Here is a 25,246-nt window from a genome sequence, read left to right as displayed (position 1 = left end):
CCCGAGCTTTCGACCTGCTTTACCAGTTCTGGCTTGGGGTCCCCAGCAGGTGGAGGGATAGGAGCAGCGTGGTTTGGGGGAGCAGAGCATCCAAGACACAATGACAGAGCCTGCAAGGGCCTCAATTTTCCAGGTCTGGGGAGGTGCTGTGCTCAGGGGTTGCATGCAGGAGGTCCCACCTTCAGCCCCTGAAATCTGCAGCCAAGTCTAAAACCCACGACTGCCTTTGCAGATGAGCGGGCCAACAGCCTGTCTTCAGAAAAGTTTGGGAAAGACTCCCATCAGAAGTTTGGGAGCGCCACTACCTCTAAGACTTGACAATACTGAGCTAGATGGTCTGACTCTGTCTACAACCATTTCTCATGAAGAACTTCCTTATTCTTCTCTGCAGTTGAGTAACAAGCGATTGAGGAAACAGCAACTCTCTGTGGAGGTGGCTTCAGTCCTTCCCCAGATATCCCAGCCACCAACCCATCATGTGGGGCAGGGGCAGCTTTGGCACAGACCTTGTCCTGCTCCTCAGGGCCCTTCCCAACAGCTGCCTGCCCGGGCCCCTTTCCCTCTTCCCATCTGAGGCGGGGCCATTTTAATTCCTACAATGTCTGCCACAAGGCGTCCCTTTGAAGCATTGTGGGAAACTAAAATAGCAACCCCCCTTCCAAGCTCTTCAGTGAATATCCACTGGCACAGCAGCAGGGGACCCACGGAAGTAGCGATGTAGCCCAGCCACCCGACTCCCCTCAAAGCTGGAGCCAGCCCAAGGCACACAGCAAAGGGCTGCTGGCAGGACTATGGGGCAAGTTGCACCGCATGTTACGGAGCAACTGAAGTTTTCCAGGGGCAGATATGCCCGTTGGTTCAGTTCAGCCCAGGGATCCCCTCCATCTCTGACCCGGCTGCAAAGCAATGAACAATTATTCCTTAAGCCTGCAATTCCTGAATCATCATTTCACAAGATTCATTTTAAAGATAAGGGGGTGGGGAGAGAATGGTCAGAGGTTTGGCTGTTTTAAAAATGACACATGTTGCTGCGAGAAAGTTTTTTCCAGATAAGCAATTGGAAAGGAGGAAAGTGTATCTCCAGGCTGCAGAAACAAGACCACTCTTATGGATGATGGAATCCCTTTAATGACTGAAGCACAGTATTAAAACAATCTACAGTATTATTTCTTTTTTAAGGGGGGGGGACACACTAAAATTACCAAAATTTTAGACCAAACAAAAACCATATTTTGCAACTGTGGAAGAGTGGTCAGGCCCCGCCCTCCTCCCCCTCTTTCTTGTCCTTCTTCCCCTCGCCCTCGGTCTCCTCCTCAATGTCCCGCCGCCTCTTCCGGCTGTGTGGGCCGGGCCGGTTTTTCAGCAGAGGTAAGGGCTCCATGCCGAGGACTTTGTGGATCTGGCGGAAGGCCATCATCCGCAAGGCATGCTGCGGGAGGGAGAAAGGCAAAGATGCACACAGGGTTAGGATTCTGAACCCTACATATCTTTAGGTGCCAGGCAGAATCCTTCCCTTTCTAACCAGGCCTTAAGCTTTAAACTTCTCCTGCGTTCCCACTTCACTGCTATTTTGAAAGAAGTGAATAGCGTTCACATTTTAAGGATATCTATAAATGACTTCTTGAGGGTGGAGCAAACATTCCCCAATCAGCTTAGAGCCAAAAGTATATAGATAAACATTAATGAATGTTGGTGCTACATGAAAATGTTAATGTTTTCTATGGTTTCTCTTTTATGGTATAATGTGTTTATGTTTTGTTTAGGTAACAAGCGACTCCTCCTCCTCCTCCTCCTAAACTACACTGTCCTAACTCAGAGGAATTTCTAGGTGAGTGCTAATAATTAAGGCTCCCTTGGGCTGACAGAACAAATTCCACTTTTCTGGATCCTGGCGCTGGTTGACATCAAGAGAAGGCAATGAGCGCCAAATTTCAGATCTGCCCTCGCGACAAAGGAAGCGCAGGCCACCCTCTGGCTAGAGAGAGACGGCAAGCGGCCAACTATGGGCTATGACACACTGGAGAGAGAGAGACAAAGAGCTGTAGAGAACCAAAGTCTCTCTTTCATGACACTTCAGGGCAAGTGAGCCAGGCGCCACTCGGGGAAGCAGGTGGTCCTGGCGAAGCCTTTCCTGATTCCTATCAGCTTAATTTTAAGTTCACAAGCCCCACAGCAGAGATCGGGAGCCTCTGGTCCTCCAGGAGCGGTGGGCCTCCCAACTCCCAGCCAGCACTGCCCATGGAGACGCCTGGAGGGCTGCACGTTCTCTCTGCCTGCCCTGCCAGGCTCAAGGCAACGAGCCCAAGGCACTACCCACCTGGCTGCTGGCCGTGACGTCCTCTCGCTGCTGCCTGGCCATGCTCTGCAAGGCATCCACTGGCTCTTTCTCACAGGGGTCTTGGAGCCCCGGGCCGTCTGCAGGGAAGCAGAAAATGGCAGCATGGGGATGCGTAGGAAGGAGGGAAACTCTGATTTTTAGCACCCTGATTCCACTCCCAACCCAGATTCAAAATATTGAGGGGGCTGGAGCCCCTGGAGCCCCCTATCCTTGGTGACAAGGAGTCTTTCTAGTGGTTTGTTTCTCCGGTTCATTTCTGGTGATCAAATCCTCCTTAGGGCAGGGATGGGGAAGCCTAAGCCTCCCCCCAAACCCTTGTTGTTGCAGATTGCAAATCTACGTTACAGCTTTTAGAAAACTAAGGAACGAACCTAAAATGAATGAGAAGCCACCAAGCAGGGTTTTCTCGGCTGCTCAGCTACAGTGGTACCCCGCAAGACGAATGCCTCGCAAGACGGAAAACCCGCAAGACGAAAGGGTTTTCTGCTGGTGGTGGGGAGCAAAGCCTTTCCCCCCCTCTGGCCTTCAGAAGAGGTCCAGGAAGGCCGGCGGGGGCCAAAAGGCTTTGCTTCCCCCTGCCTGCCTTCCCGGGAGAGCTTTTGAAGGCAGGCGGGGGGGGGGCCCCAGAAGCTGTGGTCCTGCCCCACAACTGGGAGAAAGGCTTGCAGAGCTGACCTGCCAGGAGCATCCCGGTGGCCAGGCACTCCAGGACCCTCCGCATGGCCTCTCCGGGTCCCAAAGGGCCCGTGGCGCTGCTCAGAGCTCTTTCCACCAGCAGCTCCATTGGCTGGAAGAGAAGAAGAAGAACACAACTTCTTATATGGAAAGTGCAGCTTATAAATATGTGAATATCTTGATGAGAATGAAGTGCGCCTTTCTTAATGCCACTAAGCATTTCCCATTTTTTTTTTACTTCAGACTATGGCCTGTCTGCACTACCCACTTAAAACAGTACCATACCTTCCCCTGAAGCCTCCTGGGAACTGCGGTTTGTTAAGGGAGCTGAGAAGAGGACACCCTTCCACCCAAAGAACTACAGTCCCCAGAGACCCATGGGAAGAGGGGCTAAACCACTCTGGGAATTGGAGCTCTGTGAGAGGAATCCAATTGCGGAGCAGCAACAAGTAACCAATATGGATGCCAACCAAGCTTCCCCCACATTCTCCTTTCCATTTGCTCTTGGACTTCAACTCCCAATGTCCCTGAGCAGCAGGCAAGCTCCTCTCACCATCCTGGACACAGCCAGTGGTTCAGAGATCATGGGATTGGGAGTCCAACAAGGTCAAGAGGGCACCGGGTTGCGGAAGGCACCAAGCAGGGAGGAGCTCCACTATTGGGGGCCATCACCGAAGAGGCCTCCTTTCCAAATACCACCCCCCCCCACTTACACCCATGCAGAAGGGGCTCCTATGACGACCTGGGTGAACTGAAGCCCAACATACATAGCCTACTTCACTTGCTAAAAACAAGACTCTGGGAATGGCCTAATCCTGTGATGTGCATCGTGTGCATGCGTGTGAATTCCCCAAAGGCGCTGCCTCTCCCCGCCTCCTTACCCAATCTGGAAGAGCGCCCCATGTTGGCACACGCTGGCACAGGTCCCGCAAAACCCTGATGATGATGACACACGACTGCAGGCCGTTGGCTCGGGCCTTTGTGGAGAGGGAAAAACAACATCTCCATCTCGGATCCATGTCTTGAAAGAAAACAACCATGAACTGTCCCCCTCCACAACAAGCAAGTGTCAGGGCACAATAAATTAAGAAAAAGGGAAACTGGTGATGCTCAAAGAAAGCCGAGGGTTGTCTCTGAAATGGGTCACTGTGGATTTGAAATCATAAGATTTAGAAAACACCAAGTTAAGACTTGGTGGCTTAGCTGGACCCTCCTTCTTGGGGGCTGGGGGGGCGGGGGACACAGCCCTTGTCCAAAGTGGCTTCTCTTACCTGGAACCATTTTGCATGGCGAAGAGCAGCCAGGGACTCCAGGCACTTGTCCTTGTTCAAGGTCTCTGCAGAGTCGAGCGGAGATTCTGGCGATGCTCCTAAGAATGAAGCAGAAAGGGAGGGAGGAGGAGGTGGAAGAGGCAGGCTGCAGCCCAGTCAGCCAGAAGAGAAGGCAAACCATGTTGCATAACGTGGCACAACAGTCAGCATGTTGGACTAGGATATACATGAATTTGAATGGGTCTACTAGTGAGTAAAATGTAGTTGGAGTGAATGCTGTCGAACACTCTTCCAGGGGTGATTTGGCAAACACCCTCAAATTTGAATTTCAGGTGTCTCTTGAAGACCTTTTTCATGCTGACAGGCCCACACGCTTACTTAAAACTTTCCTTGAGGACCCAAACGTTCTGCTCTGTTCTGCTTTTAAAGGTTTTTATGTTCCTATACACAACTCTGAGGTCTAAACTTTTATAAATAAAGTTCTGAAGACTCACCTACATCTGCAGCGGCCTCTTCCCTCATCAAGGGAGACGTCAACGAAACGGTGACCTGCATTTGGGGTTCTCTGCATGACGCAATTACAATATTGGCTTCCTCAGAGTTGGACAGCACTTCGTAACTGTCGCTCGTCACCTTCTGGGGCAGATGAGGAGAAAGAGAGAATTCCATCAGCCTTTGAGATATGCCCTAGGGTGCTGTCCCCGAGGACAATCAGCCAGGAGCTGCGTGCCAGTGGTGGCGGACGCTGGCCCAACAGACAGGACTGTCACACAGGTGTGCAAGAGCCAGAGGTTTCTACACACAGCTGCTCCATCTAGCAAGCAGGAGACAGCGGCGAGACCTCCAAGGACACATTCCAGCCGGGCAGAGGCACTCAAGGAGAGTCCCAAAGCCAGGAAGTGAGGCCCAAGAGGCCAGATCTTAAGATTCACTGGGAGCAGGGACCTGCTTTTACTGTGGAAACTGTGTCATGCCTCTTGTCACTTGTTATACTTAGGTATTTTTCTTAAATGCTCTTCCTCAACCGATTCCAGGGTGGTGTACAAAGTGCCACAATATAAAACTCAAATAAAAGGCAGACTAAAAAACAGCAACTGAAGAGCAGAGTGAGACAATTCCAGCTCCACGTAAGATGCCAATGTGACCATTAAGGTCCACTTGGCATCAGGGAGGAGTCATTCCTTTAGTTTAGTAGCAGCAGCAGCAGCAGCAGCTGTCCTTTGGAACTCCCTGCCTCTTGATGTCAGGTGGGCCCCACCACTCTTTTCTTCTTAGATCCCTGCTGGGAACCTTTTCTGTCTCAGCAGGCCCACCCAGACACAGGATCTGAATAGCATCCCATTCAGCAACAGCTAAAATATATACAAATACCCACATCCTCCTCCCCCAAGGTTGGCAAGTCTGATTGCGGAGCGCAGAGAGCCCTTCCTTACCTCCAGCTGCTGGGGGAGCTGCTCCCTGATGCTCTGGAGAAGAGCCAGGGTAGGTTTCTGGGCTGAGAGCAGGATCAGGCGAACCTTCCTGTCTCCGCGGAGAAGCAGCCCTTTTGCCAAGACGCCCACTCTCATCACCCCTTTCAGAAGCCGGGGAGGGTCACCTGCCTTCCTGTGGAAAGGAGAGGGGCAGGAAAGGAAAGGAAGGGTGCTCATGAGGACTAGCTCCCTAGCACGGGCGATTAAATGCACCAGGAAGGGTTCCAGCAGGGATGTCCAAGGCCCTTGTGTTCCGCTGCTGCTCCCCCCCCCCAAGGAAGGGGAGCAGGTTATTCCCCTGTTGGCAGCCTGGCCTCGTGACTAGGAGTGACTAGGAAGACTTGGTGACTTTGAGCCAGTCCCCCTCTTCCAGCCTGCTCTGCCCCACAGGGTTGTTTGTGAGCTTAATTCGAGTGAGTGAAGGTCCAGAACAGAGGCGGCCGGAAAGCATTACCCTTTCTCTTTACTGCCTTCCTCTTTTTCTTTTTCCTGCTCCGTCAGCCAATCGGAGACGAGCCTAAGGGCACGCTCAGAGTGAGAGACAACTTTCTGAACGGCCTGCAGCTCGTCTTCTGTTGGGTAGATGCTGGAGTGCTTTGTCATGATGTGGCGGTCATCAGAAGAGTCCGGCCGCCGGGGGGGCTGAGGGAGATAAAATGGACAGAAGGAGTCTGTCAACTAAAGTGGGCAAAGAAGGGGAGGAAAAGGCACAGGTCAGACTTCATGGTGAATCAGTGCAATATGACTGAGCCTTGCACTTTTACACGCCCCACTTTTCTTCCAACAGTCAGGAAGAGAAACCAGAAGCACTCACTTCCTGGTTCACATGAACAGTTTCTCATTATATCCAAACTGGGAACAGTGATAGGTTTAAACTATTTTTCATTGAAGCAAGCCAGGAGCAGAAATCAGTTTTGATTCTGGCTTCTTTCAATAAATTTAGAGATTGAGCCAAGAACATGGATCCTCCTGCCTGCAGCCCTAATACAGGTTCCTCCTCCACCCGCAAGTCACCCGCAATCCCCTGCCCCACCCCTGATGTTCAGCCCACTGTCAGTGCCAATAGTCTGGCTGGTGCTGAATGTGAGCCCCACCTTTGCCAATGTCCGGGTGCCAAACTCCCGCTTTAGAGTAACCCCAGTTCATGAGCAACAAGAAACTGGTCAGGTCAAACCAGGAAATGGATGCTTCCAGGTCCCCCTGGCAGCCGTGTGAAGAGCCAAAGAGCCAGGCTCTGGGATAGATTCAGGGTGTGATTCAGCTGGCTGGCTTTGCAGGGGTTTGAAGGCAATGCCACCCAAACCCGGATACCCACCAGGAGAGGGGGGACTGGCACTCCGGGCCTGCCCATGAGGGGTGGCGGGGGCCAGTCTGCCGCCAGGTGCTGCCGCCGCTGCTGCTCCTCCCAATACAGCTGCTCCTCCTCCACCCGACGCCAGTACATTTCTTCTTCATAGCGCCTGGAGGGGAAAGGCGGGAGAAATGCTGCATTAGAACAGCCTGGCTCTCTCACAGGAAGGAGGGACAGCAGCTGACCAGCCAGGATTAGGGACCAACAGCAGGACACCCTCTGGACGTGGAGTGAGGACTGTCTCTTTGTGTCCAGTCCATCCATCCTGGTCTGCCTCCCGTGACACTGTACATTCACATTCTTCCTGCCCTGCCCTTTCAGATGCTACGCTAAACTGTGATTCCGCATTCTGAGCACCAGCCTCAAGCTCACGAATTTCATCCTGCCTCCGAGGAGGACAGCAGGAAACTCAACCGAGTTCTCCATTGCACCAAACTCAGTCAAAACTGTGATGAGTTGGAACAATGGCTTGCTGAAAGTAATCAGGATCAAAATTGTGCTTCATGAAGCTGGCTTGTTTAAACAAACAGCAGTTTAACCAGACGTGTGCCCCCCTCCCTTCCTACGTGCCTGGATGCAGCAAGGAACTGTGATTAGTTCAAAAAGCAAATTTCCAATCTCCTCCTCCTCTGACAGGAAAAGCGGGAAAGCATGTGAGACCAGAACTCGTGTGAGCAAAGCTAAACAACGGTGAGGGTTAGGCCTAAACTGGCCTCTGCGTCTCCTGCCTTCCTGTTGTTATTCCTCCACTGCCCAGTTTAGACTGTAAGCTGCTCAGGAGAAGAGACTGTCTACATTTCCTCTGGGTTTCTGATGGTGCTGGATAATATTGATAATATAACAACAACCAGAACAGTTACAAGAAGGCTTCTTGCCCTCCCTCCCTCCCTCCCTCCCTCCCTCAGCCATCAACCTGCAAACGGCCAGCCAGAGTTGGAACCTGACATTTTAGAGAGAAAGCAAACATGGACCCAGCACTTCGAGGCAGCTTTCCTGGTCTCCTGAGCCATGTCTACACCAACTGAGTGCAGTTCTCCCAGGTTACAGGCAGGGACTGAGCCTGGCACCTGCTGTTGCACGCAAAGGGGACGCTCCGCCCCCCAGCCGCCCCCTTCCCCAGGACTCGCCTCATCTCTAGGTGCCAGCGCTGCTCTTCTTCTCGGCGCCTCTTCCCCAGGGAGCGCAGCTGCTGCTTCTTCAGCTTCTCCTCCTGCAACTTCTGAGCTCGGTTGCTGGGCTTGATCTCGACGGGCAAGTCAGGATTGACTTTCTTCTGCAAGAGGTTTGTTGCCATCAGGCTCAGAATAGAGCAGTTCAGTTATTGCTACAAGCTGTGTCCAGAGGCAAAGATCCATAGGGACCGGGAACTGGGGCCCCAAATCGTTTCCCATCCGGGTTTTCCAGATGCTGCTGCTGCTCCAGGCAGCCTGCTCAATTCGGGAAGATTTTTTGGCACCCATACAAAGCACGCTTTCCATGGTTCTCCAGTGTGGGAACCCAGAAGAGCTCACTGCATTTCAAAATGCTCCCTTCCTATCTTGCAGTCCTGACTTCCACCCTCACAGCCACCCAGTGTTGTGGAGGCTACAATGACGGCCAATTTACAACTGGCAGAACTGACTTCCCCAGCGCTCCCATCATTAATTTCTGCATTCCAGAACCAGATTACATCAAAGATTTTGTTGGAAATCAAAATGGAAGCTTCAAGACTCACCAATCTGCCTCTAACTGGAATGCGGGGTGATGGGAACAAAAGGGGCCGCAGAGGATGAGAGGAGGGAAACCCCTCGGGCCCAGGGGCCAAAGACTGCTTCACCCATTGCTGTCTTTGGCCCCACAGAAGCACCCCTCTCACAGCAGGTGGGTCTTGCCAGACCGGGGCTCCCCCCCCCTGGGCCGGCCAGCCTTGGAGGCCCAGCCCCCCCCAGCCCTCGCACCTTGTACTGCAGCCGGTGCCGGCGGCCCTTCAAGTGCATGTCTTTAGAGTTGGGGTCATTGAAGCTGCACTCACAAAGCTTGCAGTGGAAGCGAACCATCTTGCCTTTGTCATTGTGGACCTGGAAGGGTGCAAGACGCCTCGTCTCAGCCAGGCTGGTCTTGAGAGGCAGGCAAGCGAAGATCTCCCCCGTGGGACAGAAACCAGGCCCTGAAAACCCCCACCTTGCCAGATCCTCCACAGGGAGAGGCAGAGGGGAAAGCAGGATTGAGCCAAGGGAGCAAGCTTGGGAGTCCGGCCCCAATGAGCTCGCCTGCCCCATTTGCACTGCCTTGGTGGAAGAGCTCTTTGAAGCGACTCCGTTAACATCCCTGACAGATTTCAGTGAAGGAGGCACGTCCTCCCTTTCCCTTTCCCTTACCTCTTCGACATAATCGTGGCCCACAGGCTGCACGTCCAGCAGGTCCCTCAGGCCGTCTCCGGAGCTGCTGAGGGGCGACTCGTCTGCGGGCCTCGCGGCTTTCGGGGAGACCCCTTCTGCCCCTTCCTGCTTTGCGCTTGTCACCTGAGCTTTGCCTGCTCCTGATAAAACAGCCATGGAGGTTCTCAGATCTTGACCTGGCCACCCTTTGCTTTCATGAAGGAACTTCCCCTTCCAGGTTCACTTGGCCAGTGACCAGGTGGGCAGCCATGCATGCAGCAGAATGAGGTCCTAAGAATGGCCTGTACCACTTCAGGTCGCAGATCTGGGGGGGGGGGGGGTGTCTCAGATTTTGGAAGGCCCTGGGCAAAACCAGCATTGCACTGTAGACTAGGGTAAAATGGCACACCACACATTGAAAGTACATTTAATATACATGGTTTCCGTAAAATAATCCTGGGAGCTGTAGTTTACAGATCTAAAATTCCCAACACCCTTAACAAATTACAGTTCCCATGGTTTTTTGGGGAAAGCCATGTGCTTTGAATGTATGGGGTGGAGGAGGTTTAGTCCTCCCTGGTGTGCTAGGCAGCCAATGATAAAGGAAATAAAAGGGAACCAGGCCTCATGGAGTTTGTCTGTGCCAATTTAACACCCCCCCCGAACCCCTCCCCACCACTTCCCAAGGAATAATACGCAATAATATGGAAGATTGCCTCTATTTGATATGGAGAAGTGCCTTCTTAGATTAAGAACTGTTAGCCCTCCAGACACTGCAGGAACTACAACTCCCAGCCTGCATTGTCAATGGTCAGGGATGATGGGTGCTGTATGTCCAGCTACACCTGGAGGGCTGCAGCCCCCCCCCACCTGCAGTCAGAAACAGGGAGTCCCCTCGACCCCCTCACCCCCCCGCCACCTCCCCCCCCCGTCCTGCGCAGAGAGATCACTCCCCAGAGAACGCCTCTCTGCAAAGCCTCTCACCCAGCCCCCCTCGCCACAGCTCCTACCTGGAAACAAGAGCTTTGCCTGCCCCAGGGGCTTCTTGGCAGAAAGCGGCTTGCTCGGGCTGGGTGTGCTGTTGGCTGTGCCCCCAGCCTGCCTTGCCAGCACGCTGGCCGTGGTGGAGACAGGGGGGTGCAGAGCTGGCTTGCTGGCGGAGCCACTGGCAGGACTCACAGGGACGCTGAGCATCATGGGCTCGACGGGAGGGATGGGCTTCCCCAACTTGGTGTGCAGCTTGAGGACCTGGAAGACACACGTCCTTCAGCGGAGGGGAGACATGGCCCAGCGCAGGCTCCCCGTCCTTGGGCAGCGTCAGCTCTGGGCAGGAGCAGCTGGCGCCCCTGGGGAAGGCAGAGAGTGGGAGCCAGGGGCAGTCAGCCAACGCTCGCTTTGTCCCTGTCCTCCGCCCCGGGAGACCCAGGGCGGAGGGCCCACCCCCTGGAGTGGTGCCCCCCTGCGCTTCCCAAAACACGCAACCTTTTGGTGCTTGGCTCCTCGGATATGGGCCACGTAAGCATCTGCCCCGGTGCAAGAAACATCGCAGAGCTCGCAGTGCAGCTGGCTCTGGCCCCCCCGTAGGCCGCTGCCCCCCGCCTGGCTCCCTGTCTTCAGTGCCGCCTCCTTCTTTTTGTGCTTTTGTCCTTCTAGGTGCTCCCGGTAAGTCTGCAGGGGGGTGGGAGGAAGGACATGGCAGGATCCTCTTGTCCCGAAATGTTTTTATGGCCTACGGCACGTCTAAGAAGTGGAGGGCGATCCCGGACGGGCCTTGTGTTGGTGCAGGGAGGTGAGCTGTGTCTGGAGGTGGTGCAAAGAGGCATTATGGCCCTCTGAAGACACATTCCGGCCCTGCAAAAGCAGTCGAGGAGAGGGCTGGTCAGGGTCAGCGAGGTGCGAGGCCTGCAGAGAAGGCGCGGCTTGGGGAAGAGTCCCGAGGGCTGCAGAGAGAGGCCGCAAGAGCTGCATTCCCCCCCCAGGCCTCAGGTTTCTCAGCCTTGCTCTAAAGGGAGAAGAGGAATGCCTTTTATGGAGAACAGCTCTGTCCACAATGATTCCCTGTCAGAGCTAAAGAGAACTGCTATGTTCAAAGGATGTAGATCTCTGAACACCATTGTTTTGCGGAGCAAACAGGGGACAGCTGCTGTATTCAAGGACTGTTTGGGTGGGAGGGCTCTCCAAAAGCACCTGCTATCCTGATGAATACAGAACAAGGAGCTAGAGGAACCATTTGTACAGTGCTTAGTAAATCTGAGGGGCTTCGTAAGCAACCAGGGCAAGACAAGCCAGCCCGGCACTGTAAAGCAGGGGCAGGGAAGCAATGAGGAACCCTTTTGGCCCAGTGGTCCAGATCCGTAGTAGATCCTAGGCTTGTGGTCCAAATTTAACCAGACGGGTGGGATCATCAGGACACTGGCATCAAAGCCAAGGCAGGGCTTGCAAAGAGCTTCTGCGTGCCTGAGGCTTTGCCTTGGCCTGTTTCCCTGTCAGGGACTCACTGGTGCAGCTGACCCAGCCGCTTCTGATCAGCCCAAACCTGCTTCCCCTTGCCTCTGAGCCACCAGGATCACACTTGAAGGCTCCCAATGGGTGCACTGACAGTCCCAGCTCCACTACTGACATCAAGGGTGGCGCAGGCGGTTGTGGGTCAAGTTGGCCCTGCTGAAGACCACCAACACCTGCCTGGCCACGGGCTCCCTGAGCCACATCTGCATAGACTCTGTACCTCTGGTTCCTGCCTCAGGTCTTGTCCATAGGCTCTGCCGCTGCTGCTGGGAACCAGAGAAGGGACTTCTGAGTGGGGGCACCTAAAAGATGGCCCTCTTTGTCCCACGAGGTTTGGGAGGACTCCTCTCAGAGTGTTCTGCCATTTCAGGCAGGTACTTCTTTTATCAGGAAGAGACTGATGCGCCTCTTGTATCTCAGCCCCACCACGAAGCACACGGCTTCCATCACAGAATCCTGGGAACCCATCACAATTCCCCACTCCCTTCACAAACTACAGCTGCCAGGATTTTTGGGGAGGTAAGACATGAGTTTTTCATTTGCATTGTGGTCTGTTTTTATGCTTGGCTTCCAATGATTGTTAAGGCACCCTGAGTAGCTCATTGGGAGACAGCAGACAGATCCTTGCCAAAGAACCAAAGGGGAAGAAGCAAGACGCACCTGGGGGCCTGCGCAGCTGATCTTGCAGATCTCGCAGTAGTGAAGCTGGGGCTGTTTGGGGGGGCCCTTGGGCTTGAGCGGCTTGCTGGGGTACTGGGGCTTCTTGCTGTAGCTGCTGCTGGTGGAGTTGCTGCTGCCTCCGTCGCTCCACAGTGAGCCCCCCATGGTCTTGGGCTGCTGCTGCTGCTGCTGCTGCTGCGTGGGAGGCAGGGGCTGCGTTGGCGGGTGGGGGGGCTGGTAGTAGGAAGCGCTGGCTGCCGCGTAGGCAGTGGCCTCATAGTTGGAGTAGTTTGACCCTGGAGAAAGAAGACCTCCTGTTGATGCAGGACGAGCAAAGCAGGGGCAGGCAACAGCCATTCCAGCTCCCCCGAGTCCCAGCCAGCCTGGCTAGCCAGCAGGTGAGCTGGAGCCCAGCAACTTCTGGAGGCGGCCACAGCTTCCCCAGCCCTGCTCTAGGAAGCCGCATTTCTTGACTACTTAGAAGAGACACTGTCTCCTGAGAAAGGGGATGTTTCCTAGAGCAGGGATGAGGAAACAGGTCAATGTTGCTGAGACTACCAACGCCCACGGTCAGTGATGATGGGGATTGGGGCCACACAGGCTCTGCCCCCTTGCGGTAAAGGAAGTGGGAAAGAGGAAGCGAGGCCTTTGAGAAGCTCTTACCAGAGTAGGAGGCAGGAGAGGAGTTGTAGGAGGAAGAGGAGGAAGGGGTGTACGACTGGATGGAGGAGGCAGAGATGTTCTGCTGGCACGTCGTGGAGGCTGGGTAGGTGCTATAGGATGAGGAAGCAGCCACAGTCTGGACGGGCTTAAGGGGGGTCACTTGTCTCTGGGGCTGGCTTGGACTGTACACGGCCGCAGGCTGGCTGTAGCTGCTGTGGGAGTCTACGAAGGACAGAGAGCAGTCGCTGAAGACCAGAGAGCAGCAGGCGACTCCTGCCCGGATTCTGCCGGCCTGAGCTCCTTGGGCTTTGTCTGGCTTCCATCCAACTAAATTCTCCTCAGAGGAGACCCAGTGAAACTGAAGAACAGGACTAAGAGCCATTCATTTCAATGAGGCTAGAGAACAGGTAACCTACAATCCTTCATTTCATTTGCCTGACCAGACTCCTCAGCAACAGGGAACAGCAACACCTTATTTTATTTATTTTATTTCTATCTTCTCTTTCTCCCAATGCGGGACCCAAGGCAGCTCCCACCACAAATCTAAACAAGCACACAAATATAAATATTAAAAAACGGTTAAATAAGCAACCCTTTAAAAATGCAGTGCTGAAACATGTAAAACCCTCTGAAAGCACATATAAAACCCCAACAACATTCATCCTCAGAAGACCATCCACAACAGCCAGTTGGTGGCCAAAGGCATGGCAAAACAAAAGTCTTTGCCTGCTGGCAAAAGGAAAGCAGATGGAGACCTAGCCTAGCCAACAAGGCTGAAGTGAGTTCCACAGTCTGGGAGCAGCCACCAAGAAGGCCTTGTCTCATGTCCTCACCAAACATGTCTGTGGAGGTGGAGGAACTGGAACCTCCCCCCCCCCCAAGATCTGAAAGCCCAGGCAGGCTCATATTGGGAGAATTGCTCCTCCAGACAGCTCCAAACCTTTGTGAACTGTTTACAAAGGAGTAATTGCACTCATCTTTATTCCAACACAAAGGGAACTTCTTGGTTCTATTAAACCAGCTGAAAAGCAGCATGAGATTGCAGCGCAGGACAGGACAGCTCCTGTGGCTCAGGAAGGGGGCAGCTTAAGGTGACCGCATCGCCATGCCTGCTTCCCAAGTCTTCCCCGTTACCATCACAGCTGTTACTGGAAACTACTTGACAAATGCTTCCACAAGCCTCTAGTATTTTGAGTACGCCTGAACAGTGATTTTTCCCCCTTCTATTTGAACTCACTCGAGTGGTAGTACGAGTCCGTGGCCACGTGTTGGGGCTGCGTGACCACCGTCTGGTAATATGGTTTGGTCTCATAGCCGCCTGCTGTTGTGGATCGGCCGTAACTGTAGCCATCCTGCCAAAACAAAACTTGGCTGTCAATAAGCGGGTGAGGGTAACACAAGCCGACCGGATGCCTTCCACAGGGCGACCCATAACCCAGGGCATCTTTTGGCTGATAGGAGCCTTTTCTGGGTGGATTATTTAAGGTAGCTTAAATATTAGGGGGGGGGGGCATAAAAGCCAGGGAGACTTTTACACACCTTCAATTGATTCCTCCAAAGATAGGGATGGAGACGTTTGTATCCTCCCAGGTGTTGGAGCTCCTAATTTATTGCAGCAACACCTGGGGAATGCTAGAGATATCACTGTGACTCTCTCATTCCACTCAAGCAACGGGGAGCAGTCCAGGCTCTACATGGAGCCCCAACCTCATTTGAAGGTGATGCCTGATGACTCCTGAAGTTGCCTGCCCTATTATTGTATCCCATCAGAAGTCCTTCCTTACTGTTTGTTTCCTCCATATCCCCCCCCTGCAATGCAGTTCCTGACCAGCTGGAAGAGGCAGTATATTAATTTTAAAAGTAAATAGATGCTTATAAAAGAAAAGTTGCTGCAACGAATCTGAAACACTACATTAAAATGCCTGTATGAATATGGAAGTCTTTGCCATGTGTCTTAAGTTCAGCAAGGATGGTGCCTATTTCATCTCTGGTGGGATGGAGTTCCACAGGCTTGGGCCTGAATGAATGGCTTCTGGTCATTGTATGCCATGTGGGATCACCAACAGAGACTCCTCCAAAGATTCCTGGGATCACTAATGGGTCAGCTGATCCTTAAAATAACCTGGACCCAAGTTTCTAAGGGCCTTGGAAATGAATACAAGAACTAAAACAGACCTTGTCCAGCCCCAGCCAGCACCGCTCTTTGTCAAGCCTTGTTGAAACAAGGATACAGACTAGACGTGTTTAGAATGGTCCGATTCCAACCCCATTTGTACTTATGGCAAACCCTCACTATTCCCCCGTCTCCCACAATTATATGTATATTAGACACTCAAAACATGCACTGCATCAGCTTTGTAAAGAAGCCCACAAAGGTTATAAGTAAGTCTGAAAAAAATATTCGCCTACAGGGGACTGGATGAGCACGGAGGAGGTCTTCCTTCTTCCATCAGACCACCAGATGAAGGATGGGTGTCCTCCCCCTCCCCCGCCAACCTGCTCACTAACCTGCATTGAATTTATGGATACGTATGGGAAGGGAGAAGAGAAGCTTCAGGAGTAAAGCTGGCAGAAATCTGGAGTGGATTTCCTAAGACAGTAGGATGTTGCCCTGTACAACAGCTGGTGCCCAACGTCTTGCTCCGCTTTCCTTTCGATCCCATCAGGGAAGCATTGCTCTGGCCAGGCTTGTGTGGCAGGGAAGTCACTTTGGTGCTGTTAACGCAGCAGTTTGCAAAGAGCTCCCCCCACCTTTTACACTCCTTTTACACACACAGTGGAGGAGCATATAAAGCAGCTCTGTCGTCTGAAGTGGTGCAGCCCCTCCTCCCACCTCATTCCACTGCACATATGGGATCCTGGGACAATGCGGACTTTGGACCCCACAAGGAAATATGATGGAAAGGCTCACTATTGCCATTCCGTTCTCCTGAAAGTCAGCTGCTTGTTATGGCCAAACCTGAGCACCCAGTGCCAGAGGTTCCTGCCACCCGTGGTAAGGATGCCCTGGTGGGAGACCTGCAGGAGGAGGAGGAGGAGGTAGTGGAGCCATCCTCCCGTCCTCAAGAACACTGGCACCCAAAGGTCCTGGCCAAAGAGCAGCCACAGAATGTGGACTCACACAGTCATCACACCGATCTGGAGGAATCAACCCAGGAACTTATATGCCACCCACCAGCAGCAGCTGCAGTTAGGCTTTGGTCCGTGTGGTGGGGACTAGCTCATGAGATGTGTGCCTCTTGCCAGAAACAACACAGGTCTCTGGCTCCTGATTCTGGGTCCTTCCCCCACCTCCTTCCTGTGTTGCCCCTTGCCTGGACTTTCAGCTGAACGATTCCCCGCACCTGACCATGGCTTGCTGAGGCAATGCTGCCCTGTGAATCCCATTCTCTTGGGAGGTGTTTGGGAGTGAGACCCTAGACCCAGAGAACCTCCCACGGAGCAGGACAATTCTAAGACACCAGTATGCAAAATACTTTTATTCCAGCCCCTAAAATATCAGGCAAGGCAAGGGGCACCTGTGGCCCTCACTCCCATCATTCCTAGATATTTGGAATGAATGTTTTAGCATGGGTCTGGAGTCTAACATCATTTGCAGGGCCGCTAGTTGCCTCCCCTGTGTTAAACCCACCCCACCGAAGTGAGGATACTGATGAGCAGCTACCTGATAGTTCTGGGTGACAGTTGGCTGGGGGGTTGCCTCTGCTTGCCGCGTCCCATATCCGTAGTCTTGCGTTGACGGTGGCTGGTAGCCCCCATATGCTGCAGGTGCCACAGACCTGGCTGCCTGTGCAGCTGGAGCATAGGCGGGGGCCACAGCGTGCTCCATTGCAGGGCTCTGCGGGACTGTGTAGCTGGCTGCTGTCGCGGGGTGGCAGTAAGCTGGAGCAGGCTGGGCACTGAAAAGGAAGACGACAAGTGAGAGACTGATGAGGTTGGACAAAAGTGTTGGTGGCTAAGGGAAAATGGCCCTGCTGCGGTCGCCTGCAAGCGATTCCCACATAGCCAGCTTGGAGTTGCCGGGCTTTGTGTTGCGTACAACTTCTATAATCCTGATTTTCCATGCAATCTTGGGCCGATGGGATTTATAGTCCAGAACATCTGGAGGGCAGCTGGTTGGGCCGATTTCAGAAACGTGGATGGGATGCCTGTCCTCTCAGCTGCTGCCCTCTCTTTCTTCCCATAAGCGGAGGAGGGGGGGGCTCCAGCCTCGGCCTCCCTGGCAGCAGGGCTGTGGCCCCGGCAGCTGAAGCCAGCGCATGCCCAGCCACCTGCCCTGCGCGCCTCCTTGCCCCGTTCTGACCAGACCGGGGATGCCTGCCCCCCCCCCCGCGGCCTGCCTACCTACCTGCCGGGCTGGCTGGCAAGAGCCGCTCCGTCTCCCGCCCGCCGCCTTCCCCGCCTATCTCTCGCCCCCCCCCCGCCTGGCCTCCCCCCTGGCCGGGCTGTTGTGGAGGAGCGAGGAGGACCCCTCGCCCCTCCTCAGGCCCAGCCCCTGCTGCCCACCCACCCACCTGTACGGGGCTCCGGCCGCGAAGCCGTAGTAATGGCTGGCCGCCATCTTGGCGTCTCCGCTGGGCGACCGGGCGGGGGGGGGCGAGAAGCGGCGGAGGGCGCGCGAGGCACGCCGGGAAACGGGCGAGGCGCGAGCGAGGGAGCGAGCCGGCCGGCATCCGAGCGTGCGTGCGTGCGACGTTGCTCCGCCTCTCTCGGCCACAAGCCCCGCCCGCCCCTCCGCGGCCTGCTTGGAGCGCGACTCTCCGAGGAGTCGGAAGGGAGGGGCGGCTGCTTCTCCCCCGCTCGCAGCCCTGCCTGGCCTCCCTCCCTCCCAGGCGAGCGAGGAGCCTCCGGGGCCAGAGGCAGTTTCCATGGGTGGGCTGCTCCCGCCGAGGGAGCTTGGAAGCAGCGCGCAGGGCGGGGAAACGCCGCGAGGAGGAGGAGGAGGAGGAGGCGAACAATGAGGAGAATCTTTAATAAGGATGATGATGAGAAAGCAGAGGAAGGAAGGCCCGCCCAGGCCCCTCCTCAGGCACTCTTGGGGCTCCTCCCGGAGGGGATTTGGGGGGGGGCCCTCCGGCCTTTCTTCTTCGCAGGGTTCCCCAACGAGGCGCCCACCTCCCGAGGGAGGGAGACTAGCGCCACCCAACGGCCAGGCCAGGCCCCACTGCCCTCAACCAACCAACCAACATGGCGGCGGTGGCGCGTCTTCCGTCCTTTCTTCCCCCCTCCGGCCCGTTTCCCTTCTTTCCCGTCATTCTCCCCCCCCCCCCCGCTCAGCGCACAAGAGCAGCAAGCACAATCTCGGAGTAGATAGGGAGCCCCGTGTTGGTCTGCCACAGTCAAAATTAAAAAAAAAATCCCTTCCGGTAGCACCTCAAAGACCAACGAAGTTAGTTCTTGGTATGAGCTTTCCTGTGGGATTTTTTTTTTTAATTTTGAATACAAATCTCGACGGCGATAGGCCGGCGGCCTCTTGGCCAATCCAATCCCAGGCCTGGTTGTGGGCGGGCCCGGCTTTTGGCGCCTCTTCTTCTCTCCCGCGCGCGCCCGGGACGCCGCCAAGGAGGAAGCGCGGGAGTTGGGTCGTCGTCTTCTCACTCCTGTTTTCTGCCAGGGAGCCAGCAAGAACAAAGGATTATCAGCATTGATTTTTAAATTACGACTTTTGTTATTATTATAAGAGGCTTTTGGAAGTTTGTAATTATTCTCTTGTGTCGCGCTTTTCACATTCTGTCGGGAGGAGCCCAGAGGCTTTTGGGAAGGGTAAGGAATTATGATTATCATTTATTTTTAAATTGTTATCGTCATTATTGTAATTTTTCTTAATATAAAAGGGTTGGGGAAATTTGTAGTATATATTATGTTTTATCTTTTTCTTAATAATTCTGTTGGTGGCTGGGAAATAGTAAGAAATTATTACCTTTGTCATCAAATGTTAAATTATTATTCCTCCCTAGTGGGACCTGGCCTCTTCCCCCCCCTAAGCCTTAAAAGTATAGTCTTTTTATTTAATCCTTTATTGTACTAAAAAGGCGCCCAAACTCCCTTGGCATGGCGTCCAGGCGTTGGGAAAGCGCTGAGGAGGAGAATCGGCTGAGAAGCAGCTGGGAGGGAGGAGGGAGGAGAAAAAGCGGGAAAGGGCTGCCCCCCCCCCCGAGTTTAACTGCTGCTGCGACTGCTGGGCGCGTGCGTTGAGCGAGGGGGTTCCTAGGGCGGCCATTTTGGAGCAGGGCAACGGGACGGGGAAGGAGGGGGGAAGAAAGGGCAGAAGAGGCCCCACGCCGCCATTTTGGTTGAGAGCCTTCCACGGCGATAGGTCGGGCTGTGGGCGGGCCAGGCCTTGGGCGCGTTTTCTCCTCAGCGTCTCCTTCGCCATTTTCTTTTTGGGAGCGGGTGGTAAATAATAATAAAGAATTATCACAATTTATTTTTAAATTATTATTATAATAAAGGCTTGGTTGAAGTTTGCAATATATTTAGTTTTGTCGAATTTTTAAATATTCTGTTGGGGAAGGGGAATAAATGAGGATTATCCTTTATTTTTAAATTGTTAGCATTATTATAATGCTTCTTATTATAAAAGTGTTTGGGAGATTTGTATTATATTATGTTTTTTCGGTTTTTCCTATTTTCTGTGGTTGGGTTGGCTGTGAAAGAGTAATGCATTATTATTATTTTAAAATTATTGTTTTTTTTACAAAAAGGTGAGGAAAGTTTTTAGTATATGATGTTTTATCGTTTTTTAAAAATTTCTGTTCGTGGCTGGGAAAGAGTAATTCATTATTATTAGCATTAAATGTCAAATAATAATAGTAATAATAATAATAATTACAGTTACAGATGGGTAGCCGTGTTGGTCTGCCATAGTCAAAATAAAAAAATTCCTTCCTGTAGCACCTTAAAGACCAACTAAGTTTGTTCTTGGTATGAGCTTTCGTGTGCATGAAGTGTGCATGCACACGAAAGCTCATACCAAGAACTAACTTAGTTGGTCTTTAAGGTGCTACATGAAGGAATTTTTTTATTTTAATAATAATTACACCATTCCAAGTGGGACACGGCCTCTCCCCCCCCCCATGCCTTAGCATTATAGTATTTTTATTTATTGGAATTGGGTCAGCAGGGAAGCTCCCCTTGGCTTCTGCAACTCCAGAGGAACTGGCTGTGAGTTCAGATCTCTCTTGCTTCCCCCCCCCCCCCTGGCTGCCTTTAGTGTATTGAAAACTGTACCTGAACAGTGTGTTGTTCAGACGAAGCACTGCTTGAAGCGGTGGTTGTGTAACCAGCTTATTCCTCAAGATTCTAATTTTTCCACTTATTACTATTTTTATTATCATCAAATGAACCTTTGTGTTTCCTTTGCAGATTCCTGCCTTGCAGCGGGTGGGACTGGACAACCCTTGGGGTCCCTTCCAGCTCAATGCACCATCCTATGATTTTTGGGAAAGTGCTTCAGAAAGAAGAAACAAGAATAAGCAAGAAAAAACAAAGGTGAAAAGCACATTTCTTCCAGTTTGTTGTCTGGTGGCTCCTTTCCCACTTGATTCTTTTTTTCCACTGCAATCTGTGCTGGACGTATTATATGTTTGCTTTGGTGTGGAGCCCTCTTTCTCTTCTTGTGAAAATAATTGACATTATTGATATTTCTTTGGTCTTCTCTGCTGAATTTCTGTTCTGAAAAGGAGGAGGAGGAAACTTTGCGTGATGAAGGGAGAAGAGGAGAGGAGATGGAGGAAAAGTCTTGAAGGTAAAAGTTTAAAAATATAAATACATATTAATATATAACATTTTAGAATATTTTTCAACAACCCCACTCCTGATATACCACACCCACCCAAGTGGGGCTTGGCCCCATCCCCCCCAAGCACCAAAGTACAGAACAGTCCAGTACACCAAAAATACAGTAAAGTATTTTTATTTATTTGATTGGGGTAGGGCAGCACCTCCTGGCTTTCCCCATGCTGGTGAGGTTTTTCTCCTATTCCTTTTCTTGTTAGGCTATCTAAAGGTGACAAAGCAATGTGTTGAAAATCTAATTTCTTCTGATGAACCATTGCTTGAAGCAGGTAATTCTCACCTATCGATTTATCCACACAATCCATCCGGAGATTAATTAGCATCCAAAAGTGGTACACTTGCATATTAAATTGTAAGACACATGTTTTGGAAGAGGCTTAAATTAAAAAAGATAATTAATTTGCAAGGAAGCCCAGATAATTAGTGAGCCAGAGCTGGCTTGTTTGCGTAATGTAGCATCCAAAACCCAGTTTGGGTCCAGAAGACCCTGTTTGCCCTCTCGCCCCAGCCTTAATGGCAACCCTCCATTGCCTGGAGGTATAAATGTTGTTAGCATATGTGCAATCACCCCGAGAACTCCAGGCCTGCTCCTGACTGTCGAAATGCTCCGGGAGAGGCTGTAAGCAGCCCTTCCTCTGCTCTAATTCAGCAAAAGGGGATGGCAAGGTGTGCTTCATGGCATACCTTAACTTGCAGCTGCAGGAGAAGTGTGTGTCCCTCAGCCATGCACAAATCCCTGGCTTGTATCAGATTGGAGTGGATGACCCTTGGGGTCCCTTCCCAATATATACTCACCCACTCACCCAACATCATGTGATTCTTTTCAAAGTGCTTCAGAATACAGTTTTGGGGGTGTTTTTCTTTGTTTCAGTCCTTAAAAATCGACTGTGCAATGTGCTCCACAGCTGGGGCAAAGCAAAGATTGAAGACTGTCCCCCGCCATGCACCTAGGCTGGGAGCCCCAATGGCAGGAGACTAAGTGGGCTGAACCCCTGCAAGAGGGGCCAAAGCCAAAAGCCAATTGAATCTTTTAGATTGAGAAATACTGGCACGTATATATGCATTTTTTAAATTTGCAGCAGTTTGTAATGTTAAGAGAGGTGTTATTAAAAAAAAAAGCAATTTATAGACTTGTGAGCATTCCCTTAGAGCAGGCTCCTGGTTTTTTCCTTTTCTGGAGGCATAAATGTTCTTAGCAGATGTACAACCCCCCCGAAGGCTTCAGGCCTCCTTCTGACTGTTGAAAAGCTCCTGGGGAGACTGTAAGCAGCACTTCCTCCGCTCCCAGTCAGGAAAAGGGGGTGGCAAGGGGTGCTTCATGGCGCAACTTGCAGTTTCAGTTTAAATTGCCTGAAAAGTGCCTTTTCATAGGGCAAGACTGACGGCACAACCAAGGTTAGTGGGTATTCTTCATATTCCTCCCTAGCAGTGCGTTGGGCTGGATGACCCTTGAGGTCCCTTCCAGATAGATATATATACCATCCTATGATTCTTTGGAATGTGCTTCAGAAAGAAGAACCAGAAATAATATTCATTATAGTTAGTTGTATGATGGGAAAGGTGCCTCACTTTAGGCTGTGACACCTAACAGTTCATTGCTACCACCTTTTGGCACTGCGAACAGCAACCTTGCAGGGGGATCTCCATAAGGGACGCCTGCCTATTCGTAAGAGCTGGAAAGTGCCACACCAAGAAGAAAAAGAGAAACATACCTCCAGGTTAGTTGTATGACGGCCAACCACTTTGTCATGTTGGCCATATGACCCGGAAGCTGTACGTCGGCCAATAAAATACGTAGCACAACCCCAGAGTCGGCCACGACTGGATCTAATGGTCAGGGGTTCCTTTACCTTCACCTTTGACAAAGGTCAGAAGTTGTAAGTCTGCTGTTGTAAGTCTAGGGGCTTGGGTTTGGGTTGTTGTTAGGGCAGGGGGTTAGGGAGAGGCTTGGGGTTAGGCTTTGGGGTTAGGGTCTCCCCTGACTGTTGAAATGCTCCCAGGAAGGATGTAATCAGAGTTTCCTCTGTTTACAGTGAAGCATAGTGGATGGATGGCTACGTTTGCTTCCTGAAAAGGATATATCAGGAACTCTGTCCAAAAGTTTCAACACAAGGAACAATTCCTACTCCAGAGTTCTAAAGTAATGGTAAGTTTGGATATAACATTTAAGTACATAAGTAATGTAGTTTCAAATATACAGTGATATAGTACAAAGGTATATGAATAACCATTGTTTTCTATAAGTCTCCATAGCATTCAAAAAGAGTCCACATTATATAAAATAAGAATAAGGAATAAAGAACCAAGGATCTAATGGGACCCCAAAGGAGTATCCGGAGTGTGAATCAGATGTACGACTCCGTAGTGGTAACCAGGACAGGGCCCTGTTTTGGAGTACACGCCTTCTTCTGCTGGTCATATCAAAAAATAGGTCAAGATGGATCAAGGTGCTTCAATCCATCGATCCTAAATATAATAAATTATATACATTCCAAAGTATGTTAACACATATCATGCTATTTTGTTCCATACCTCGGTTTTTTGACGACTATAAATCAGTTGGAAGTCTGTATCCATTAGTTCTTTTTCAACCTGTGTCTAGAAATAAGAATTTCCAAGAGTTATTATTTCCAGTCAAAGTATTTGTGAAAAACGGACATCAGTTCAGTGTTTTCTCACCTTAGATAATTTCATCTAAGTTTTATTGCGTTTCTCTGGTGTTTTCTATTAGGGAGTGAAATCCTTGTCTTAGATGTGTGTCTGTGGGGGAGGGAGGATAGGCTCTCCCTTCTTAATGATGTAAGCAGAGAAGGGATTTAAAGTCCATGGCCATCTATGTTGGTTTATTAGAGAAAAGAACTCTACTCTTGATGTTCATTCAAGCCCTTGGGGGACATTGTTTCAAACCAGTGAATATATCGTGCTTCCTGTTGTAACCATAGTCTATCCCTATTTCTCCCGGTATACAGATCTAGTTTTGGTTTCCAAATAATAAAGAATACAAAATCCTCTTCCGTGTGTTTTTGTTGTATATAATTTTCCACCCTAGGGGCTTCTCCTATTCTGTTACGGATCCGTGATCCATGTTCATTTATGCGTAGTTTAATCGGTCTAGTGCTTTTGCCTATATATATTGTTTGGCCTGGGTATATCCGTGCATACACGCTATTCTTTGTGTTACACTTACTAAAATTTTCCATCTGAAACTTGAAGCCAGTCTGTGTGTTAGTGAACCCCTTTACTTGTAGTGCGTATTTGCAAACATTACAGCTATCGCATTTGTAATGGCCTTTAGTCGATGCTTCCGGGTATGTAAGTCTGTCTGATTTCACCAAATAACTCCTCAGTGCCTTTTTTTTTGGCCAATTATAGGTGGTTTTTGACACCCTGGGATGTAGGATAACAAATGCCAATGTTTATATATGAGTTTCTTAATGCTAGAAGCGTGTGGTGTTAATTGCAGTGATGTGCAAATACGATCTTCTCTAGGTTTACCTGAGGTTTTTATAACAAGAATTTCTTTCCTGTTTTTCATTTCTGCTCTATCTTGAGCCGCAGCAAGAGTCCGTGATGCGTATCCTCGTTGTAATATGGATTGTGATTTGTTATGCCGCTATTTTGTAGTCATGTTGGGATGGTGCATTTCTTTTTAGTCTTAAATACTGTCCATACGGTAGATTATTCAATAAATTTGGTGTGTGAAAGGATGAAGCGTGTAATAATGAATTTTGATCCGTCGGTTTATGGTATGGGTGGATCTTTAGTTGTTGGGAATGATCTTTAAAGACTGTAACATCCTGAAAATTAACAGATGTATCATGAATGGTACTCGACAATCCTATATTTGGATCTTGTTTGTTGATCCATAGGAGGAATTGTGTTGCTGTGTCTTGATCCTGTATCACGAAGAATAAATCATCTATAAAACGATCCTATTTGATTATTTTAGATCTAAAAGGATTGTTGTCATGAAGGATGAAACTTTTTTCAAAGTGTATCATGTAAATATTTGCAATGGAATGGGCCTAGGCAGAGCCCATCGCTACGCCATTGACTTTCAGATAGAACTGTTTTAAATAACGAAATAAGTTATAATCCAAAACGATGTCAAGAATATCGAGCAAAAACTGTTTCGGAGGTTTTTTTCGTGAGTCTGG

The 25,246-nt window shown here is 51.0% G+C and overlaps 1 protein-coding gene across 4 annotated transcripts; it reads right to left on the bottom strand.

The window, feature by feature from the left end:
- Positions 1–1,111: 1,111 nt before the first annotated feature.
- Positions 1,112–17,876, bottom strand: LOC308577388 (zinc finger RNA-binding protein-like). 4 transcript variants are annotated; one of them, XM_081177496.1, is made up of 19 exons: positions 17,807–17,876; positions 16,957–17,191; positions 14,530–14,644; positions 13,293–13,514; positions 12,630–12,925; positions 10,947–11,132; positions 10,475–10,712; positions 9,465–9,625; positions 9,045–9,164; positions 8,235–8,380; positions 7,072–7,216; positions 6,211–6,434; positions 5,718–5,889; positions 4,779–4,920; positions 4,285–4,382; positions 3,895–3,990; positions 3,014–3,125; positions 2,318–2,415; positions 1,112–1,429 (listed from the first exon to the last, which is right to left on the bottom strand). In XM_081177496.1, exons 1-19 carry the CDS (start codon positions 17,851–17,853, stop codon positions 1,253–1,255), a joined length of 3,030 nt encoding a protein of 1,009 aa, XP_081033622.1. In that variant the 5' UTR covers positions 17,854–17,876; the 3' UTR covers positions 1,112–1,252. The 4 variants fall into 4 exon arrangements, 3 of the variants coding, with proteins under 3 accessions (XP_081033622.1, XP_081033623.1, XP_081033624.1); XM_081177497.1 differs by having other exon boundaries at positions 4,779–4,917; XM_081177498.1 differs by having other exon boundaries at positions 6,211–6,398.
- Positions 17,877–25,246: the final 7,370 nt, after the last annotated feature.

Source organism: Podarcis bocagei (assembly GCF_964188305.1).
Source record: "Podarcis bocagei genome assembly, chromosome: 18".
Taxonomy (NCBI): domain Eukaryota; kingdom Metazoa; phylum Chordata; class Lepidosauria; order Squamata; family Lacertidae; genus Podarcis; species Podarcis bocagei.
Note: the sequence above shows the minus strand (reverse complement) of the source record. Positions and strands in the feature narration are given on the sequence as shown.

Coding starts and splice junctions, on each gene's coding strand:
- LOC308577388 (XM_081177496.1), bottom strand. CDS start 17,853: ATGGCGGCCAGCCATTACTACGGCTTCGCGGCCGGAGCCCCGTACAG. Junction 6,435..7,071: donor TGCCAGTCCCCCCTCTCCTG/GTGGGTATCCGG, acceptor TGCCCACTTTAG/TTGACAGACTCCTTCTGTCC. Junction 2,416..3,013: donor CACCGGGATGCTCCTGGCAG/GTCAGCTCTGCA, acceptor GCTTCCCTGCAG/ACGGCCCGGGGCTCCAAGAC.